At 41.9% G+C, this 23,330-nt stretch overlaps 1 protein-coding gene across 2 annotated transcripts in view; it reads left to right on the top strand.

Moving 5' to 3' along the window:
• Positions 1–23,330, top strand: part of LOC112229816 (raftlin) — a 66,540-nt gene that overhangs the window by 12,249 nt on the left and 30,961 nt on the right. For both annotated transcript variants that reach the window (XM_024395895.2, XM_024395885.2), the window contains exon 3: positions 19,287–19,464. In XM_024395895.2, the coding sequence (XP_024251663.1) occupies positions 19,287–19,464 (178 nt within the window). The remainder of the gene's footprint in view (positions 1–19,286; positions 19,465–23,330) is intronic.

The following is a 23,330-nucleotide window of genomic DNA, read 5'->3' as shown; positions in this document are numbered from 1 at the left end:
TTAAGACCGGACCAAGATATGAAGAGCAATGTGTCATGATCTTTTAATGAACTGCCACTGTAAATGCCAGGCAGCCTTAGCTAGCAAGCTATAACCCCAGGTTTTATGTCAGTTTATTGCACACATTCACGAACATAGCCATGCTGCTACCTTTCATTTACCTCAGAAAATGGCTTTGAAACAGAGGCAAGAATGATTTGATATGAACACCATGACCCAATAGGTAAAGGATAAAGTGAGTGCTGTGCTAACCGGTGTGGAAAGAAAGCCAGCTCACCCTACACACAGAGAAATGCTCTTGGAGTGTTTGGCACGTATTTTATTTCCAAAACTATGATTTCAAATGTTTAAAATGTCAAGAGGATGAAAAATTGAAAACACACTTATGTTAGTCTCCAGTAGACAGCATATAGCTACAGAGATGTTGTCCTTGAAATCAAATCCAGCTGACACGCACGCACGCACACACCATTTGATTTCATCTTGGCTTCAGACACATTATTTATATGCAAAACCCCCAGAGCCTGAAGTCCTCTTGTTAATATAAGCCTTTCTCACTGCTCCGTGTGACTGACATGTAGAAGCAGCAGCCTGTGCCCTGATCGGAAGCAGGAATATGGAGCACGGAAATGAGAGGTCAGTGGAATTTCTGAGCACCGTAGTGTGTTCTGAGTGGAGATTAACCCCTGGATGCGGGGAGCCAGAATGTATCCCAGTTCACCACTCCGAGAGGGAGAATTGAACCGCGGTTGGTTCTCGGGGAACGACATTGCAGTGAATTCACAGTCATCAGGTTTTACATTAGATTTCCATTATATTCCCACTGCATGGGTGAGGTGTTTGCATGGCTCGATTCCATTCAACATATTGTTTATAATGTAGAAACAGAAAAGACATGCTTAGGGTAGAAGTTGACACCAACCACAGATCTAGGATCCCATGATTTTATACCCCCTAACCGTAACATTAGAGGTATGACAAAATGAATGAGCCTGTAGGTCTAATGATTATGGGTCATTTCTATTCAAAGACATGCACATGTAGAATGCACATCTGCCTTAAAGTGTGAATGTAGATGATAGCGATGGTCGGATTAGCATACTCAATCAATGAAGCACGGATGGCTTTGTGTAGCAGACAGCTCCTACTAAGTTCAATCTCGGTAACCAAATACACTGAGTGTACGAAACATGAAGAACACCTTCCTAATATTAAGTTGCAGCCCGCTTGTGTCCTCAGAATTGGGGCATGGACTCTACAAGGTTAGTTAGATTACTTGTTGGTTATTACTGCATTGTCGGAACTAGAATCACAAGCATTTCGCTACACTCGCATTAACATCTGCTAACCATGTGTATGTGACAAATAAAATTTGATTTGATTTGATTTGATTTTGACAAGGTGTCAAAAGTTTTCCACAGGGATGCTGGCACATCTTGATGCATATGCTTCCCACAGTTGTGTCAAGTTGGCTGGGTGTCCTTTGGGTGGTGGATCATTCTTGATACACACAGGAAACTGTTGAGCATGAAAAACCCAGCAGCGTTGCAGTTCTTGACGCAAACCGGTGCGCCTGCCACCTACTACCATAGCCCGTTCGTAGGCACTTAAATATTTTGTCTTGCCCATTCAATCTCTGAATGGCACACATACACAATCCTTGTCTCAGTTGTCTCAAGGCTTTACAATCCCTATTTAACCTGTAACCTCCCCTTAATCTACTCTGATTGATGTGGATTTAACAAATTACAAATTACAAGGGATCATAGCTTTCACCTGGTCAGTCTGTCATGGAAAGGGCAGGTGTTCATAATGTTTTGTACACTCTGTGAATGTCATACACTGTAAGTTGAACTATTCTGTAAATACTTCACATGTAAATACCTTTTGAGGTTTCTCGGTACAGGTGTTCATACAGCAACAGATGTAGTGCTGAATGTTCCTTACTATTGCTTTGGACCACTCAAGCAGTCGAATACCAGCCTATTGTTTTTAAAATAAAACGTGTTCGAGCAGCCTTAAAAAGTCTGACATTGTAAAACTCAGCAGGTTCCTAATCATTAGGCTTCAAACAAGAGCAACTGCTGACAACGTTTTCATCAACAGGAAATGCAGATTTCTGTACGTTTCCTTCCTCTCCCCCTTTCACTCACTCTCTCTCTCTCTCTACGTCCTATATCTGAGCCTATGTCTGAGGCAATATGTTTGAGATTAGCCTTGATTCTACAGGAGGAAATTCTTCTTATTCTGCAAATACTGTTTCCTGTGTCTAAGGGTCTGTCTTCTGTGGTGAACGGATCCTCATCTGCTATGTGAAATATGTGTACATACAATTATGTTCCTTCTCCTTCGTGGAGGCAAATAATCTGTTCATGATTTGGTTTTACTGGTAGCCCACATATTAACCTGTCTTATCTAGCTTTCAGGAGAGTTCTCTTTCTCTCTCTAGAGGTGTGTGGGGATTTCTGAGTGTGGGATCTGTGTGCATTATGTGTTTGTGTGTATATATATATATACTGTAAGAGTGTGTGTGTGTTTGAGTGCCTGTTTTTACCAACCCCATTTTCTAGCGTCCACCCTCTTCCCGCTACTCTGAAACACAATACCTCCTATACGCCCCCTCACAGCTTTATTGGGTGTTATTGCCCTGTTGCTCTGATCCAATATGACAGTATTGATTGTGTTGAAATGCAATCTAGGCATAGCTAGCAGAGGAGTAAACAAGCTACATTTAACCAAACACCTCTGCCCCAGCCTTCACACAACCCAAATGAGGAACAACGATATTTGTCTGCTGTAAAAAGAGGATAAATGGTTTCCTCTCATGGCTATTCTTGGACTTTATCAAGAGGGCATTGGGTTGTTGCTCACCGTTCACAGGAAGTGTCTTCATTCTGGAGAATCTTGACCTCACTTCCTGAAAGCTAGGTTTGAACATTTTTGTTTTCAAAGAACGTCTTGGTTGAAGGTCCATCACAAGGTTCATGAGACATTGGTTTTCTGTGAAAGCTTTCAATTGGAATGACAAGATACAGAATGTACTGAGAGTGTATGTCCACACTTAAATGACAGAGCTGAACACAGTTGTTTTTCATTCATCTTCATTCTCATTCAGTTAGTGGGATTCCAGTTGTCGTTCAAAAAATGTTGCTTAATAATTGACATGCACAGCTTGAGACTGCCATGCTACTTACTGCTTATCCTACAGCCATTCTCTCCCATTAACCACTAATGTAGAGCTTCAGACATTCTGGAGCTGTTTGAACTCCTCTGAGCTGGCGTGTTATGAATAGTCTAACATTTCAAAAGCATATTTGAAGTTCTCATGAGATCGATATAGATATGGGGGGGGTTCTCTTCAGATTTCTGCAGTGAGAACCAACACAAGACTCCACTGAGGATATATCAACCCTCAAATAAACCTGAAGGACTCACCATCAATAACGGAATAGTGTAGCCTACCCACGAATGACTTATCCTCAGTGATCGACATACTTGGGGAAATGTTTGCTAAACGGGGTTCATTCGAGTCCGTTGGGCTATCTGGGTTCTCTGAAAACCACACAGAAGAGAAGTATTGTATTGACAAAATGTCTTCTCTAAATAGTCATGTCAAGGTTTGCGCCCACCTCACCACCACACACTGGTTGTGTGTGCTTTCTCCGAGAGTATGTCTCTCATCCTGTGTAAACTGTCAATCGTACGTAGCACCAGTCGTCTGTATCTGTTATCTTTAATAATATATTAAAATGTTTTTCAGTCATTCTCCTACATTTTACTTATTTCATAACTCATGGGAACATGGGTCTTGTCCTTCAAGAATTCAGTACATTGCTTGTGAAGTATGTAGGTATCACAGCGTCAATTATATATAATAATCCTATATGTCTATAGCAATCTATTCTGGTAATTTACAAACAAAAGATGGGGGTGTTATGCAGGCACTGTAGGCAGTTAATTATAATCAAGATCATAGACACATTCCGTAATTATTGCAGATCTGTCTCATATTTCACTCATACATCTGAGTTGGTAGCGAGGTCCCGGGCATTGTTTCCATGGGTTCAATCATTATAGTGGCGGGTGTGGTTTCCATGATGATCTACCACCTGTTGTCTGGTGGAGCTCCCATCTGCTGGGAGACTGAGGTGTGAGTCAAAGGCTTTCTGCAATGGGAGTTAATGACTTCTGAAGAGGGTGTGGACGATACAGTATCTGTTTATTCATTTAGGATCGCATCTCTTGATGTATCGTACTGGCGCTTTCAGACTCGGTCTGGGGAATCAGCCTGGGGCGGCAGGTAACCTAGAGGTTAGAGCGTTGGACTAGTGACCGAAACGTTGCAAGATCGAATCCCCGAGCTGACAAGGTAAAAATCTTGTCATTCTGCCCCTGAACAAGGCAGTTAACCTACTGTTCCTAGGCCATCATTGAAAATAAGAATTTGTTCTTTACTGACTTGCCTACTTAAATAAAGGTTAAATAAAAATATGCCTCCCTAACTTATGTTACGGCTAATGCATCTCTATGGAAAATATATAGAGGAGTAGAGTTATTTATTACTGCTATGTAAGAGAATGAGATGATTTACACCGTGTGTGCAGGTGCAGACACGTGTTTTACAGTGCCGGCTGCACATAGAAGTGGATCACCCACTCTATACAGTTGTGAAAACACTTAGTGCCTTCTAAAAGTATTCACACCCCTTGACTTTTTTCACTGTGTTGTGTTATAGCCGGAATGTAAAATGGTCTCCATTGAGATTGTGTGTCACTGGCTTACACACAACACCCCATCATTTCATAGTGGAATTATGTTTTTAGACATTTTCACAAATTATTTAAAAATATAAAGCTGAAATGGTCTTGAGTCAATTAGTATTCAACCCCTTTGTTATGGCAAGCCTAAATAAGTTCAGGAGTAAAATTAGCTTAACAAGTCACATATTAACTTGCATGGACTCCACTCTGTGTGCAATAATAGTGTTTAACATGCTTTTTGAATGCCTGAATACTTAATTTCTGTACCCCACACATTCAATTATCTGTAAGGTCCCTCAGTTGAGCAGTGAATTTCAAAAACAGATTCAACCACAAAGACCAGTAGGTTTTCCAATGCCTCGCAAAGAAAAGCACCTATTGGTAGATGGGTAAAAAAAAAAAAAACAGACGTTGAATAGTGTATCAAATACACCCAGCCTGCTCATTTAACACAAGCGGCCTCATTTAACTCAGTTGCTGGAGAGGAAGGAAACCGCTCAGGGATTTCACCATGAGGCCAATGGTAACTTTAAAACAGTTAGTTTTCTCCTACCACAGCCATTAATTAAAACTGAGGATGAATAGACAACATTATAGTTACTCCACAATACTAACCTAAATTACAGTGTGTAAAGAAGGAAGCCTGTACAGAATATTCCAAAACATTCATCCTGTTTGGAATAAGACACTAAAGTAAAACTGGAAAAAATGTGGCAATTTCTGAATACAAATCGTTATGTTTGGTGCTAATCCAACAAAACACATCATCGAGTACCACTGTTCATATTTTAAAGCATGGTGGTAGCTGCATCATGTTATGGGTATGCTTGTCATCGGCAATGACTAGAGAGTTTTTCAGGATAAAAAGAAACTGTAGGAAAACCTGGTTTAGTCTGCTTTCCAACAGACACTGGGAGACAAATTCACCTTTCAGCAGGTCAATAACCTTAAACATAAGCCAAATATACACTGGACTAGCTTACCAAGTTTCAAGCCTGTAAGTATATGGCAAGACCTAAATGTCTGTCTATTAATGATCATTCAACCACTTGTCAGAGCTTGAAGACATTTTAAAGAATAATGTGAAAATATTGAACAATCTTTAAAATTACCCAGAAAGACTCACAGCTGTAATCGCTGCCAAGGGTGATTCTAACATGTATTGACTCAGGGGTGTATACTTATGTAAGTTAGATTTCTGTATTTCATTTTCTGTACATTTGCAAGCATTTCTAAAAACATGTTTTACTTTCTCATTATGGGGTGTATGTAGGTGGGGAAGAAAAAAATACCTGTTATCCATAAGAGGCTGAAAAACATGTGACACCTCATTGATAGTTTTTGGCTGCCACATTTTATCATCAAACATATTCAAGTTCACAGCCTTTGAGATGGGGCTTGTACTGAGCCCTGAGGTATACCAGTAGATTCATTACTACTGTACTGAGGTGTTTAACTCCATTGGGTTATTATTTCAAACATTTTGGACCTTTTATTTAACTAGGCATATTGAGGTATTGAGTTGTGGTGGTGGTTCTCCGTACCCTGTGTACTCTTCCGTAATAATTATGGAGGCACGAAGGGCACTGCGTGAGATGTTGAAACTGGTGATCCCAGAGGAATGCCGGGGACCTAGGGCTGTTTGCATGTCATTATCAATGTGGGTACCCCCTTCCACCCACGTACAGTGCAGAAACACAGACACACACATAACCTCCGCCACCAACAGATACCCAGACAGACCTACCATACAGCGTTTACAGTATCTCTCTCAAACAGTGCAATCTTTCATGTCGTGGAAAGATATGATCCCCATAGTCATAGTGGTGGTGATTTATACATACAGTACAAACCCAGACGGTAGGCATTATAGATGAACCCTCTCTAAAACAGATTCCCAATGTTTTCCTAAGAAGTAATAATCTCACAGCTGGAGCTGTGGTCGTTGGTATCCCTCTCCAAAACATTCTCAGACATTATATAAACCAAGAACAGAAGTAAAGAAGATTATGGACTTGAGAGTAAACAGAAATGCATTTGATGCCAGGAACCTGTAAATAAGGAATGGAAATCTAGCCTTGTTGAAGGGGTCTAATCCTTATGTTAACCACAAGCTACTACAAATTCTAATCTCCATATTTTACCATTCTAATTTTGTATCTTACAATCAATTTGCATCGAACACTTCTCTTATTCAAGTGTGGCTTCTTTCAATGGAACCCTAATGTCAGAAAATGTTATGGAAATGGACTCCAACCTAAAGCGAGGAAGGAGAAACTCATGTACTGTTGTGGTGCCAGACTTGGGTTCAAATAGTATTTGAGATCTTGAGTGTTTACTTGATCCTGCCCAGAGTGCCAGGTGGGCAGGTTTTTCACTTTGGGGATTTTTTTTCGATTTGTTCAATTGCACCAGTCAACCTATGTCAAACACAACTAAAGTATTTGAAAGATTCAGAATGCTATTTGAACCCAGGTGTGCTGTGAAGCACCACTGAATGTCGTCAATGGATTCATATGGGCATTGATGAACGCCTGCTCATTTAACACTGCTTGTCTCTCAAGAGCTGCCCGTCTCCGAGCAACAGGGCTGTCAACGGATCTACTTTCTCAGAAATCTCGCTTCGGAGACTTCCTGTCAAGCAAATCTGATGGAGGGAGAGACTTAATTCCAGAGAGACCTTTTTTTCCTATTTATAAACCTTTTTACTAGCTGTACTAGCTGCACAAATTACAGGTCGTTTTCCCTCCATCAAGTCCCCGAGCGCCTTTTCATTTAGCCGTCGTAACGTACAGTGTTTAGACATTTTAAAGAGGGAGCTTTTGATTAACTCTGTGCTTTTCCACTATTTTACAGGCTTATGTGTGGTTGTGCTAAGATTGAAAGTAGCAGGGGATGCATAGGTACATAGTGATCTACAGATGGACGCTTAAATGCACTGTCTAGACTTAAAAGTACAATTAAATGAGCATTTTAGCAGTCCCTGGAGACTCACTGCCTAGTCAAACGACACACTAAACCTAAGCTCCTCATTGATTATGTCTGCTTCGGACAGGTCCAGTCTGTTGATGACCGCCTACTCTTCTCATGATGCAGTCTGTTACGGTGCCACCGTGTAAGCTGTCATAAGACTTGCATAACCTGTAACAACACCTAGCAGGCTAGCAGTGACTCTTCCTCCCTCTGGAACATGACCCCTGCCAGTAGTTCCGTTTTAAATGATTAGAATGTTGTCATCTGTATCTGAGAAGGGAACAGGAGCAGCTTGTCTCCAGGTTATCTCCCACTTCGCCGGAGCACAAGGTGTGTGTGTGTGTGTGTGTGTGTGTGTGTGTGTGTGTGAGCGTACGTGTGTGCCTGTCTCTTTGTGTGTGTTTGAGAGACTGCGTGCTTACCTTGGTTGGTGTGCCTAAGTCTTAGAGAGTGTGCAATTTTGCTTACCTCTGAGCGAGTGGTGGGCCAATGCACGGCACCAGCAGGCCTCTCACAATGACTCATTAGTTAGGTAATTAAGGCACAAGGCTGTGTCCCCGGGGCTCCACAGTGGAGCACTGTGAGCTAGGACTACTAATTATACTGCTAGTCCCAGAGAAAAGAGAGATGGAGGGAACGTATGGTCCATAGGTCCTGCTCTCAACAAAGGAGGGTGGTGGGGGGGAAGAAATGGGGAGAGGTTCGGACAGGGGACCTGTCGGCATTTTCATTATGCGTCTTTGAAAGCTAATGGCACAGGGCAGGGCCTGGAGAGGGGAGACGGGTCCAGAGGTTGTGCTCAGTGGAAAGAAGGGTTTAGGGAGACAGAGTATTTTAATTGGACACAGATGAGGGTATGAGTACTTTGGATACTTACAGTATTCTACAAGGGTGGGTTAACACAGACTTTAAATGGTCTTCTGTGGTAATTTGTAAGGACCTTCTATTATGTAGTAATTATGTAGGCTTTATGAACTGCCGAAGACCCCATAGAAGTAGAGAAATAGTGAAGGGGTGGTGGCTATTGTCATTTTGAGCACAGTGCTACCATTAGTCATTGTCATTTGGATGACATATTGTAGTATTCTAATCAAATTACAAGATGGAGGTCCCTTCCTGTATGGTTTCAGGATATTATACTCTACAGTATGCATCTTGTTTTGTCATGCAAAACACCACTTCCATACCCTGAACTCAAAGCAGACAACTTTTTCAGTTGAATGACATTATAATCTTCAAGTTGTTTGAATATGATATAGTCCAGAAGCAAAATGAGTTCTTAGTGTGGTAGGAAAATAAACAGCGCTTTAATTGTGATGAGGGAAAATGATGCTGAGCAGCAGATAGCATGTTTCACTTTTCCCTGAGTATTAATGGCTCATTTATTCCGGGTCTATTTTTTTCCCCACTCAAGGTTCATACAAATCGTATTGAACTATATCCCCCAGCAGCAGAGTACCGAGTGTCGGTGGAGCTCACACGCTCAAATCTCTCAGCTTATTCATTTCTTATATACTCATTTATTTTTTTACACATTGACTGATGGAAGTGCAATAGCCGAGCTCAACGGTGCTTACATGGAACTGATGGTAGAGGGCGAATGACACATCTAACACAATCAATTCAAACTGGAGCTGGAAAGACTTCAAACTAGCTGCACTTCGTTTCATTTGACCTGTTTTCTATTGATAGTTCTTTGTATATATCCATACAAATTATGCTGATTCATGATTTTGACTGGCTGAGAAAAGCTGCCTTCCTGTCTGTCTCATCCTGACTCCTGACACGTTCTTTACTATGGGACAGCTGGAGATTTGAATATTGAAACAATGTTGCAAATGTTGGAGAGACAGACAGCAAGGATTATACAAATCTCCACTGTTGAAATCTAAATGTTAATCTAAAAGAAACGTGAGATGATGTTTTTTTATAGTGTAGATCATGTTTATAAATTGCCTGGCTGGGTTGATGAGACAGCAGATTGCGCAGTCAGATGGAACAGAGTAAATGGGCATTTTAACATCATAGATTTAGTCTGTGGTAACTTGTGGATAGACATCGGCTGGAATGCGGTTTTAACCCATCAGCATTCAGGATTAGACCCACCGTTGTATAATATGTTACATTTACAGTGCCATCAAAAAGTTATTCATACCCCTTGACTTATTCCACATTTTGTTGCGTTACATCCTGAATTCAAAATGGATTAAATATTTATCTACACACAATATCCCATAATGACAAAGTAAAAACATGTTTTTAGAAATGTTTGCAAATATATTGATGATGAAATTCAGGAATATCTAATTTGCATAAGTATTCACACCCCAGAGTTCATATATGTTAGAATCACTTTTGGCAGTGATTACAGCTGAGTCTTTCTGGGTAGGTCTCTAAGAGCTTTGCACACCTGGATTGTACAATATTTGCACATAATAAAATAAGAAATTCTAGACAGCTATTTTGGTATCACTTTACTTGACATCTAGCGTCATAACACACAATATAGTCATAACACTGTCATGATATATTAAGACCTGTTGTGACATATTGCGTTATTTTATGGCTGGTTATGACACCTACATAAGTGTCAAAACACAGCCTACCACACAAGGCAAAATATTCTATTACACCATTGCCTACATGTCAACAGTATTTTTATATTTTCTGAAATTGACCATATTGAATTATCATTGTAATTGCGCACACATTGACGTCAGATATGCACCTACCCCAATAGTATGTTGCTGATAACTGGGATGAATGCAGGGGCAGATTTCAGGAGCAGGACAAGACACCCTCTTTTTGACTGATGACTGACGATTATGATGACAGTTTCATAAAGTGTATTTTCTTAGTTGTTTCTGAGCTGTTTCCTTCCTCTCCGGCAACTGAATTAGGAAGGACGCCTGTATATTTGTAGAGACTGGGTGTATTGATACACCATCCAAAGTGTAATTAATAACTTTGCCATGCTCAAAGGGATATTCAATGTCTGCTTCTTTTTCTTTTTTTTTACCCATCTACCAATATACGCCCTTGTTTGCCAAGCATTGGAAAACCTCCCTGGTCTTTGTGGTTGAATCTGTGTTTGAAATTCACTGCTCGACTGAGGGTCCTTACAGGTAATTCCACTTTGACATTATGGGGTTTTGTGTGTGTGGGCCAGTGACACAAAATCTAAATTTAAGTAATTTAACATTCAGGCTGTAAGACAGACAACAAAATGTGAAAACGTCTAGGGGTGTGGATGCCCAGGTGAAACATACAGTCCAGGTGAAACATACAGCCCAGGTGAAATATACAGCCCAGGTGAAATATACAGCCCAGGTGAAACATACAGCCCAGGTGCAACATACAGTCCTGGTGAAATATACAGCCCAGGTGAAACATACAGCCCAGGTGAAACATACAGTCCAGGTGAAACATACAGTCCAGGTGAAACATACAGCCCAGGTGAAATATACAGCCCAGGTGAAATATACAGTCCAGGTGAAACATACAGCCCAGGTGAAACATACAGTCCAGGTGAAATATACAGTCCAGGTGAAACATACAGCCCAGGTGAAATATACAGCCCAGGTGAAACATACAGCCCAGGTGAAACATACAGTCCAGGTGAAATATACAGTCCAGGTGAAACATACAGCCCAGGTGAAATAATACAGTCCAGGTGAAATAATACAGTCCAGGTGAAACATACAGCCCAGGTGAAATAATACAGTCCAGGTGAAATAATACAGTCCAGGTGAAACATACAGCCCAGGTGAAACATGTCCAGGTGAAACATACAGCCCAGGTGAAATAATACAGTCCAGGTGAAACATACAGCCCAGGTGAAATATACAGCCCAGGTGAAACATACAGTCCAGGTGAAATATACAGCCCAGGTGAAATATACAGCCCAGGTGAAACATACAGCCCAGGTGAAATATACAGCCCAGGTGAAACATACAGTCCAGGTGAAATATACAGCCCAGGTGAAACATACAGTCCAGGTGAAATATACAGCCCAGGTGAAACATACAGCCCAGGTGAAACATACAGCCCAGGTGAAATATACAGCCCAGGTGAAACATACAGCCCAGGTGAAACACAGCGCATTCGGAAAGTATTCGGACCCCTTTTCCACATTTTGTTACGTTACAGCCTTATTCTAAAATTGATTAATTCATTTTTTCCTCATCAATCTACACACAATACACCATAATGACAAAGTAAAAACAGGTTTTTAGAAATGTTTGCAAATTGATAAATGAAAAACACTGAAATATTACATTTACACAATACTCAGACCCTTTACTCAGTACTTTGTTGAAACACCTTTGTCAGTGATTACAGACTCGAGTCTTCTTGGGTATGATGCAACAAGTTTGGCACACCTGTATTTGGGGAGTTTCTCCCATTCTTCTCTGCAGATCCTCTCAAGCTCTGTCAGGTTGGATGGCGAGTGTCGCTGCACCACTATTTTCAGGTCTCCCCAGAGATGTTCGATCGGGTTCAAGTAAAATAAAATTGTATTTTTCACACGCGCCGAATACAACCGGTACAGACCTTTACCGTGAAATGCTTACCAAGCCATGAGGTCGAAGGAATTGTTCGTAGAGCTCTGGCTAGGCCACTCAAGGACATTCAGAGACTTGTCCCGAAGCCACTCCTACGTTATCTTGGCTGTGTGCTGAGGGTTGTTGTCCTGTTGGAAGGTGAATCCTTCCCCCAGTCTGAGGTCCAGAGTGCTCTGGAGCAGGTTTTCATCAAGGATCTATCTGTACATTGCGCCGTTCATCTTTCCCTCGATCATGACTAGTCTCTCAGTCTCTTCCGCTGAAAAACATCCCCACAGCATTATGCTGCCACCCCATGCTTCACTGTAGAAATGGTGCCACGTTCCTCCAGACGTGTCGCTTGGCATTCAGGCCATAGAGTTCAATCTTGGTTTCATCAGACCAGAGAATCTTGTTTCTCATGGTCTGAGAGTCCTTTAGGTGCCTTTTGGCAAACTCCATGCGGGCTGTCAAGTCCCGTTTACTGAGGAGTGACTTCCATCTGGCCACTCTACCATAAAGGCCTGATTGGTGGAGTGCCGCAGAGATGGGAGAACCTTCCAGAAGGACAACCATCTCCACAGAGGAACTCTGGAGCTCTGTCATAGTGGCCAATGGGTTCTTGGTCACCTCCCTGACCTAGGCCCTTCTCCCCCGATTGCTCATTTTGGCCCGGCGGCCAGCTCTAGGAGGAGTCTTGGTTGTTCCAAACTTCTTCAATTTAAGAATGATTGATGCCACTTGGGGACCATCAATGCTGCAGAAATGTTTTGCTAACCTTTCCCAGATCTGTGGCTCGACACAATCCTGTCTCGGAGCTCTACAGACAATTCCTTCCACCTCATGGCTTGGTTTTTGCTCTGACATTCACTGTCAACTGTGGGACCTTATATGGACAGGTGAGTGCCTTTCCAAATCATGTCCAATCAATTGAATTTATCACAGGTGGACTTGAGTCAAGGAGTAGAAACATCTCAAGGATGATCAATGGAAACAGGATGCACCTGAGCTCAATTTCAAGCTTCATAGCAACGGGTCTGAATACTTATCTAAATATGTTTTTTATTTTATTTTTGTATTATATATTTGCAAAGATTTATAAAAAATGTTTTTCGCTTGGTCATTGTGGGGTATTTTGTGTAGATTGATGAGGATTTTTATTTTATTTAATGCATTTTAGAATAAGTCAAGGGGTCTGAATACTTTCCGAAAGCACTGTATATCACTATAATGTGTTGTGTAGTAGGACCAAGATGATTGAAAAGTATTTGAAACCATCCATCATGTTCTTGAGGATGACTCTCACACGCAAGAAAATGCATTCATGTGGTCAATGTCAGGCAGTTGCCATGTAAAGAAGGTCAACTTAAACAAATTACTTTTTCAAAATAGTATCCAACAGTTAAACTTATTTTCACCTAATATGGCCTGTGTGTGAACATAACCTGGAGAAGCAGATCATTTAAAAAAAATCCCATGTTATGTTTTCTCCTCATTATTAAATGGGAGTATTTTTTTGGTTTGGCACTGTGCTAACAGAATTTTCCAGAAAACCAATTTATTGACTGTCAGCCAGGAGCCTTTTCTTTCATTATCTGTCAAGGTACGATTATTTTTTTTCTTTCTGTTATTATAAGTTAAAATAAATTCTGGGTAAACAAAAAAGGGAAAAGTAATTGGCTTCCTATTTGTTGATAACGTTAACCAGACTGCCTCAGTCTGCCTATGGGCTTTTCAAACAAGGGCCCTCACATTTACGATATTAAACGCAAACATTGACTTGAGATATATACAGTGTGCTCCAAAATTACTGGCACCCCTGACTGGCAATGCACATACTTAAAAAAATATAAACAATATAATTATAGAGAAAAACTCAAAATACCAACGTGAGAAATACTGTACTTTATTCATGTTTCAATGGAACCAACCAAAATCATACAATTATTTCATTCAAAATACATAAAATCAAGGTTTCATAATTATTGGCACTCCTCATTTAGTACAACCACCTCTGGCTAATAACAGCATGGAGTCTTTTCCTGTAATGTTTGTCAAGGTCAAGGAACACATTTGGAGGGATTTTGGACCATTCCTCTATGCAGATTCTTCACATTCTTGGGTTTGCGCTTATCAACTGCCCTCTTCAACTCCGCCCACAGGTTTTCGATTGGATTGAGGTCCGGCGACTGACATGGCCATGGCAGAACATTGATTTTGTTGTCACAGAACCATTTCTGTATGGATCTTGAGGTATGTTTTGGGTCATTGTCTTGTTGGAAAGTCCACCTACGGCCAAGTCCCAGCCTTCTAGCAGAGGCAACCAGATTGTCAGCCAAAATTGCCTGATACTTGGTGGAATTCATTATGCCAACAATCTTAACTAGTGCCCCTGGACATCTGGAATCTTTCACCGTGGGTATGAGGTGCCTCTCCTTGTATGCATCTCTGTTTTGACGCCAAACATGCCGATGCTGTATCTGACCAAAACGTTCAATTTTGGCCTCATCTGACCAGAGCACCTTCTTCCAGTCATAATTGAAATGACGTTTGGCAAACTCCAAGCCCTTGCGTCTGTGTCTTATGGTCAGAAAGTGCTTTCTTCTGGCAACCCTTCCAAAGAGCCTGTGGATGTGGAGGTGGCATCTGATGGTGCTTTTTGAAACCTGGTGACCCCAAGACGCCACCAAGGCCTGCAATTCTTTCACAGTGATTCTTGGGGATTTTGTTACTTCTCTCACCATCTTCCTCCCTCTCCTGGGGGGCAAAATGCATTTGCAGTTTTGTGAAAAACAGAGTTTAAAAAGTACTTGGCTAAGGTGTATGTAAACTTCTGACTTCAAATGTATGTATAAATATATATATATATTATATATATATATATATATATATATATATATATATATATATAAATACACACACACATATACAGTTGAAGTCAGAAGTTTACATGCACCTTGGACAAATACTTTTAAAAACTCAGTTTTTCACAATTCCTGACATTTAATCCTAGTAAAAAGTCCCTATCTTAGGTCAGTTAGGACCACTATTTTATTTTAAGAATGTTACATGTCAGAATAATAGAAGAGAGAATGATTTATTTCAGCTTTATTTCCTTCATCACATTCCCAGTGGGACAGAAGTTTACATACACTCAATTAGTATTTGGTAGCATTGCCTTTAAATGGTTTAACTTGGATCAAACGTTTTGGGTAGCCTTCCACAAGCTTCCCACAATAAGTTGGGTGAATTTTGGCCTATTCCTCCTGACAGAGCTGGTGTAACTGAGTCAGGTTTGTAGGCCTTATTGCTCGCACACGCTTTTTCAGTTCTACCCACAAATTATCTAGTGGATTGAGGTCAGGGCTTTGGGATGACCACTCCAATACCTTGACTTTGTTGTCCTTAGGCCATTTTGCCACAACTTTGGAAGTGTGCTTGGGGTCATTGTCCATTTGGAAGACCCATTTGCGACCAAGCTTTAACTTCCTGACTGATGTCTTGAGATGTTGCTTCAATATATCCACATAATTTCCATCCTCATGATTCCATCTATTTTGTGAAGTGCACCAGTCCCTCCAGCAGCAAAGCACCCCCACAACATGATGCTGCCACCCCTTGCTTCACGGTTGGGATGGTGTTCTTTGGCTTGCAAGCATCCCGCTTTTTCCTCCAAACATACGATGGTCATTATGGCCAACCAGTTCTATTTTTGTTTCATCAGACAAGAGGACATTTGTCCAAAAAGTACGATCTTTGTCCCCATGTGCAGTTAAAAACTGTAGTCTGGCTTTTTCATGGCGGATTTGGAGCAGTGGCTTCTTCCTTGCTGAACGGCCTTTCAGGTTAAGTCAATGTAGGACTCGTTTTACTGTGGATATAGATACTTTTGTACCCGTTTCTTCCAGTATCTTCACAAGGTCCTTTGCAAAGTACGTTCATCTCTAGAAGACAGAAGGCGTCTCCTTCCTGAGCTGTATGATGGCTGTGTGGTCCCATGGTGTTTATACTGGCATACTATTGTTTGTACAGATGAACATGAACCAGACTTGTGGAGGTCTACAATGTTTTTTTCTGAGGTCTTGGCTGATTTCTTTTGATTTTCCCATGATGTCAAGCAAAGAGGCACTGAGTTTGAAGGTAGGCCTTGAAATACATCCACAGGTACACCTCCAATTGATTCAAATTATGTCAATTAGCCAATCAGAAGCCATGACATAATTTTCTGGAATTTTCCAAGCTGTTTAAAGGCACAGTCAACTTAGTGTATGTAAACGTCTGACCCACTGGAATTGTGATACAGTGAATTATAAGTGAAATAATCTGTCTGTAAACAATTGTTGGAAAAATTACTTGTGTCATGCACAAAGTAGATGTCCTAACCAACTTGCCAAAACTATAGTTTGTTTAACAAGAAATTTGTGGAGTGGTTGAAAAATGAGTTTTAATGACTCCAACCTAAGTGTATGTAAACCCCCGACTTCAACTGTACATACATACATACATACATACATACATACATACATACATACATACATACATACATACATACATACATACATACATACATACATACAAACATATACTGCACAGAATCAAATCTGAATTTCTCTACCTAAAAAAGCGATTTTTAAATATATGGATAACAGGGTCTTATCGCCAAATAAACGCTCTCACCTCATCACACATTTTTGTGAGACCTTGCATTACCCTGCATTAGGCTTCAAAGAGATGTTTGAATGATAAATATACATATCGTTTGGTCACCGTATAAAGGCTTTTGGATTAGATTTCAGGAGCAGCTCTTATAGCGATTAGTGGCAACTTAAGAAGACCCCTATGGGTGTGTTTCCATTGGCTCTTAATGAAAACCATATTCTATATTTACTCATCTCAATGGAGTGTTCAGAAAGAAAGCAGAGAGCATTCTAGTCACGTTATTACATCTCACAGACCCGGCATACATGCACAGCACAGAACCAAGCCTCAAGGGAAAGGGCAAAGAGTTTGTGAATCACCAAAACAGGAAAATAAAATCACAGAAGGATTAATTACATTTCCAACGGCAGTAGGGCAGGAAAAAAAGAATATTTTCCACACATTTTGAGAGGGTGGCCTATTTCTTTTCCCTGTCATGCCTTTTAACTCTGGGAGCTCCTGTATTTTGGCGTAGGACCGAGTGTGATTGAGAAAATGTGTGGATATTTTTAGCCAACCAGTCACTGGCCTGGGGGGGACAGAGGCTTTTTTTGGAGCTGTTTCACAATGGACCTCTGGTTCCATGCCCAGGAGAGACTTCAGATCCTCACTGAATCAGCTTTCATCTCCTCCACAATGCTGCTGTTTCCTGGTTGGCAATACAAGGCTTGCTCCATTACTCCCCCTTCCTCTATTGTTGTACTGGTGATTTACTGCAGGGTTTCCCAAACTCGGGCCCGGGGCCCCCCGGGTGCACGTTTAGTTTTTTGCCCTCGCACTACAGAGCAGATTCAAATAACCAAAGCTCGATGAGGACTTGGTTATTCAGGACCGAGTTTGGGGAAGCCCTGATGTATTGTAAGACATACTATTGTGTTACAGTGGTGTACTATAGACTGGTAGAACAATTGAGTTATTATATTAATTCACAGACATGCACAGTTAAAAGTGAAATCTATCAACCAAAGGAATTGGCAAATAGAAAGAGGCACAGTAAGTCTTTTTGATTTGTAGTTTGACTGGGAAAACACCGTAACTTCATCATTTCATTTGAGTGAACCCGTGTATATACCACCATCGATTCAACCACAAATGCTACAGTGAGAGTTACACTAATATTGTCCTTAGCATTTCTTTGTTGATGTATTATACAGCGATATGAAGCTGTGAATATTTCTCTATGACCAAATGATCCTTCCCTGACCTGACCGTGACCTCTCATATACTTTCCGTTCCCGACGTTCCCATGGACTTTGCCTTTTTCTTCCCACTTTATGCCGCATTGATTCCAATTACCAGCAGTGGCATTCCCACAACTTGTTTCACATGACAGATCAAACAGACAGACAACCAGACTCTGCACCCCTCCTCTCCTCCTCCTTCCCTCCATCCTGCTCTTTGTCTTGACTGTTTCCCACGCGGGCCAGCTGTTTGGACCGCTTTAAATGTCGCCTCACAGTGCATTCTGGGAGCCGTGGATGGCTTGGCTGAGCTGCTTGGATTGTGCTAATATGACTAGGCTTAAGGAAAAAAGAAGAGAAAACACCCCCCTTCCTTATCCCCCACGTCAAAATATCTGGTCACTCAGCGAGTCTACTATCTTGTTAATTCCAAGCGTCTGTCTTCACCACTCCTATTGGGAGGTTAAGCTCTGTCGAGAAGGCATCAAAGCTCTCCTCAGAAAGCGGCTCGTGTCATAGAGCTAAACAATCAGCTTTGATTGGATTTCTATCCTGTCTTATTAACTCTCAGACCAGGGAGCCAAAGCCAAAGGCGTGATGCTAATTGCCAAAACAAACTGAAAATGCTCCTGTGGATCAACACTGACATCTGGTCCTGCTTACGTTTGGGTTGTTGTCCTGCAGTAAAGTATTATGACATTTGATAGGGATGTTTTCTGTTTGGCAATAGGGTTGACCTCTCTCTGTTTCTCTATTTGACCTGGTCATGGATGAGTTCAACTCGATTCCATTTGAATGTAACCTTTTTGTTAGACTTTTCTTGGTTGTACATGATAATTCCCTGTGTGTGTTTTAAAGTCCTAAAGAAATCCAAAAGCCGAAACGCTTTGGTTCTACTTTTAACAATAAAGAAGCTTTTATTTACTGAATTCCATTGTCCTCCAAAAGTTGCTGAATCTCCTCTCTGTTTATCACGTTTAGCTGAATTTGAGTATCAGTCACTGGACTGGACTGGACTACTACTAATACTACTATCGCAGTCATTACTATCACTACCATGACAAAACACCTGAACCAATCACACACATGTTCTTCAGAAACTGTACCTTGTCTCGTTCCCTGTCTTTCAGATGGCTCATCTACACTGTGTCTTTCGTCTGTGCGGGAGCTCCCAGCCCAGCTCCAGGACCTGTACCAGCAGGGCTTCTCCCTGGTTGCCGTTCACCCCTTCATTCATCCCTGTGGTTCCGACGCAGTCAGCCCCCAGCACCAGCTCTACAGAGCCGTGCTGATCCGACTCGATGATGGGTACGGGTATATACACATTGCACTTATTCAGAGCACCTACATTGACATAATTAGCATAAGCCTTATCCAGGGTCAATTCACTTGTGTTTATGTCATCTTTGACATTACGTAATATGTATATTACCACATGGATGTAGACATTGGTATTACAGAGGTTGTTTTGGGATAGCTGTCACAGGGCTGTTGTTTTGGGCTAGCTGTCACAGGGCTGTTGTTTTGGACGTTAGGAACCAAATAATCTCTTTCCAAGCTTTTGATGCTCCGGGCCAACATGTGGAATGGGCCAAAGTCACAGCTGCACCCCACATCTGCCCTCCACCCTGGCCCCTGTCAGTGTTGCAAACCCTGGGTGAGAGTTAGGTTGGATCAGGGTATGGTTTTATGTGAAGGGCATGGCGGGGTGAGGCTGGTGGTGGTGGTTTCCGGCTGAAGCCCTGGCTGGCGTGCCTCGCGTGGCCCGTGTTCTACCAGCTGGCTGCAATGAAGAACAGCGGTTTCATGCGTGTTTACCGAGTGTGTTAGGCCACATACAGTTCTGTCTCTGAGAATGACTGCCTGTGTGAAGTAGAACCAGACACTCACTAGTCACTTTCCCCACAGAGAGGTTAGAGGGGCAGCAGTTAAACCTCTCACCCTCCCCTCTTAACAGTGTTTTATGGCCTGGTCTGTTCTATCTTGTGAATCCAGAGCCCTGGGGTCGGACAGTGACGCCAGACTCCATAAATCCCCGGACTCTCTCCTCGTTGAATTATGATCCAGGAATTCACCTCGAGATTCCTAAATAAGTCATTCCAAACATGGACAAATAATTCCTGCACATTCCTCAGTATATTGGGGTTTAGGCTCCTTGCCCTGTTGTTCTTGTTTTGCGCTTCCTGGTTGCCTAGTGTTGTCTTGAAAGGATCAAACCATTTGGCTGGTACAGGTGGAGGGTTTAGTTAGTTGTAAAGCACAACAATCCATCCACTCAGGTAGCTCTTGCCTTCTTTCTAAAGACAGCCTGTGCCCATTAATGAGCTCCTAGGGTCTAGGGAAATACATAACACCTCTCTCCCACTGTCTCTACACAAAAACCACTCACAAACAAGTTCTAGACCCTAATCCTATGCTGGTAACACATAAATATTGATTCTGTATGAAAAGGGATGGATGAATGGGCAGCAGCATGGGGTTTTTACACACCGACATGGTTGCCTTCCTCTGGAGGAAAAAAATAGAATATGAGGAGAAGAATAGAAACCATGGAGAGAGAAAACAAGATCACAGCTGGAGTGTGAAAGAGCAGGAGTTAGAAAGAGGAAAGGGCTGCCATCCTTTGATGGCTCTGGCCAAACCGTCCTGCTTTATCACAGCGTCTGTCACCGTGGAGACGGCTGCTCGCATCAGCACCAGCCCGTGGGGGGGGGGTATAATATATTTTTTTTATCAACCAGGTAGCATCTTCCTTTCCTATTCCCTTGTCAGTCCCTTGAATCAGGGAGCGAAAACTGCAGATGACAGCGCAACCATTCATCACTCTCCCAAAGCAAACAGACCCAAAAGTGTCTTCTTCGCTCTGCAGTGCGCTATGCGTCAGCTTGAGACAGACCGAAGGAGAGACAGACAGAGGGGGAGAGATGTGTGTGTGTGTGTGTGTGTGTGAGAGAGATGGAACAGGGACCAGAACAAGAACAGCAGCTAGGCTATGCTTAGCAGCAGCTGGATGTGCTGTGTTTAGTATGCACACCATGTCTCTTTGGATACAATCCCAGCCAATTTTCTACAGTATTAGCCTCAATTGTAAAGCATCAGTGAACAAGGATATAGCTGCACAGTAGTGTGACATTGCAGAAGCTTCTAGAGCCAGGAATTACACAGGGGCAGGTAGCTTATATAGAGCTGGGAGCCAATATTGTTCATGTTAAACACTCACCTGGAACTGCTATTCGGTTCAAGATACACTCTCAAACTTTTGTATAATTTCAGCCGGTAGTTTTGAAAGTGGCGCTCAAAAGTGGTCCCCTTTATTTGTGTACTATGTCATCAAATTGTGTACTACAGTACGTCATTCATTTTGTATGCTATTTTATGTCCTGCAAATGTTTTTTTTTGCAATGCAATGTTTTCAATCCAATTTGTACCATACGTTCCGAATTTGTTGTGCTTAAGATCCTGGAGTGCATCTTTAAGTAGGCCATAACTTTAAAAACCTGTTTTCTCTGACTGTGATTTGTCGCCGGTGACCGTGGTAACCTGCTCAAATCTTACGGAACAGAGAGAATGGATAGGACCATTTTAATTTTCAAATGTCAACTGTCAAATTTCCCAATGTTCAATTTGGTTGCAGCGTAGCCGGGTTACAGTTCAGCAGGCAGTGTCTGATGGGATATATTCATCATCTATTGGATAATTGTAGAATTCACATGCGCACGGGGAGAGAGCGGTACGGACCAGAAACCATTAGAGGGCATTCGTCCAATGAAATTATTCATGACTCTGTGAAAGCTGACATTAGAAAAGATGTGCTCTATTATTAAAGGCCAGGGATGAAAGATTGCTAATCACAGGTTCAATGGTGGATCCTAACCGAGCCGTTGTCATGGAGATTGTGGTTTTTGAATTGCAATTTTGGCGCCCAATGTGGGGGCTTCTGGGTTTAAAGCTACATTCTGGGATTCAACAAACTTCCAACACGCCCCACCATATCAAGAATTAAAATAACCATCCCCAGATTCCAAATCCCAGACTGTGCCTTTAATACTCCCTGTGGTCCGGGACACAGAACCTGGAACGGTTGAACCTGACTGACAGTGCAGCTGAATAGATAGCAGCAGCAGTCTGCATAGAGAGTGGGAAGTCCGGCAGACGTACACCCAGGAGGAGGCTGCAGTCAGGCCAGCTGCAGGCTGGAGCCAGGCATGCGTTTGACACTTACTCTAGCCACATGTGGCCTGGTGGTTGACAGCAGAGCTGTGGGGTTGAATGCAAGTTACCTGTTTCACACCGAGAAAATGGACTGCAGGTGATTTTTTTAAAGAAGTCCGTGCCTCTAGGGAGGCGATGGGAGACATTTTGAATGTACTTTTCTCCCATTTGTCCTTTATGGATTTGAGCCCTCCTCAGGTTTACAGATCCAATCTGCTTTTCATGATTTCCAATAACAGAACGTGGAAAAACGAACAGCAAGAATTCAGCGGTTTTCCTTTTATGTTGAGGCTTCACGGTACTGTGCAATTCACAGCAAGTTTGCAAAAACCTCTACCTGATTCAGAGCATCCAATGTGCAGATTTTCCTTGACACAGTTTGCCACTGACATTTGATCTGGGATAAGTTGAATAATGATGGGGGACTGGCGTGACAGTGACGTTTGAATTCTGTAGGGTTGTTGTTGACTGTGAGAGATGACTCCGGTTCCCGCTGTGTTGTGAAGTCCGTGTGACAGAGAGAGCGAGCTAGGTCTGGGCTGCATGTGATAATGTTTAAAGTCTTATTACACACACACACGCTGTGGCGAGGGTGGAAGGGCCCCATCCGTGTTGTCAACAGGATGAGAGGTGAAGCAGAGCGATGGAAGCTGGGGCATTGGCCTCCCCCAGGGCTAACTGTAGGATTTCCTCCAGAGAAAATAGAAAAATACATATAAATAGATTCCATCCACCCACAATACTGATAAGTGGAAAAACAAGACCAGATTTGTATTTCGTTGAGTTTCCTATCGCACCCTAATGTGCCCCTTTCAATCCTGATTTGTGTCTACGTTAAGTGCTTCTTTTTTTGTCATACAGGCCAACAATTGATTTATTAATATAGATGTGCATACATTCTTTACATAAATCCATAAATACTTCATTTCCAAGGATTTCAATGTGCAACCATTTCAGATATG

The sequence above is a fragment of the Oncorhynchus tshawytscha genome, linkage group LG03 (assembly GCF_018296145.1).
Source record: "Oncorhynchus tshawytscha isolate Ot180627B linkage group LG03, Otsh_v2.0, whole genome shotgun sequence".
NCBI classification, from domain to species: Eukaryota; Metazoa; Chordata; class Actinopteri; order Salmoniformes; family Salmonidae; genus Oncorhynchus; species Oncorhynchus tshawytscha.
This window is presented reverse-complemented; position numbering and strand designations above follow the sequence as displayed.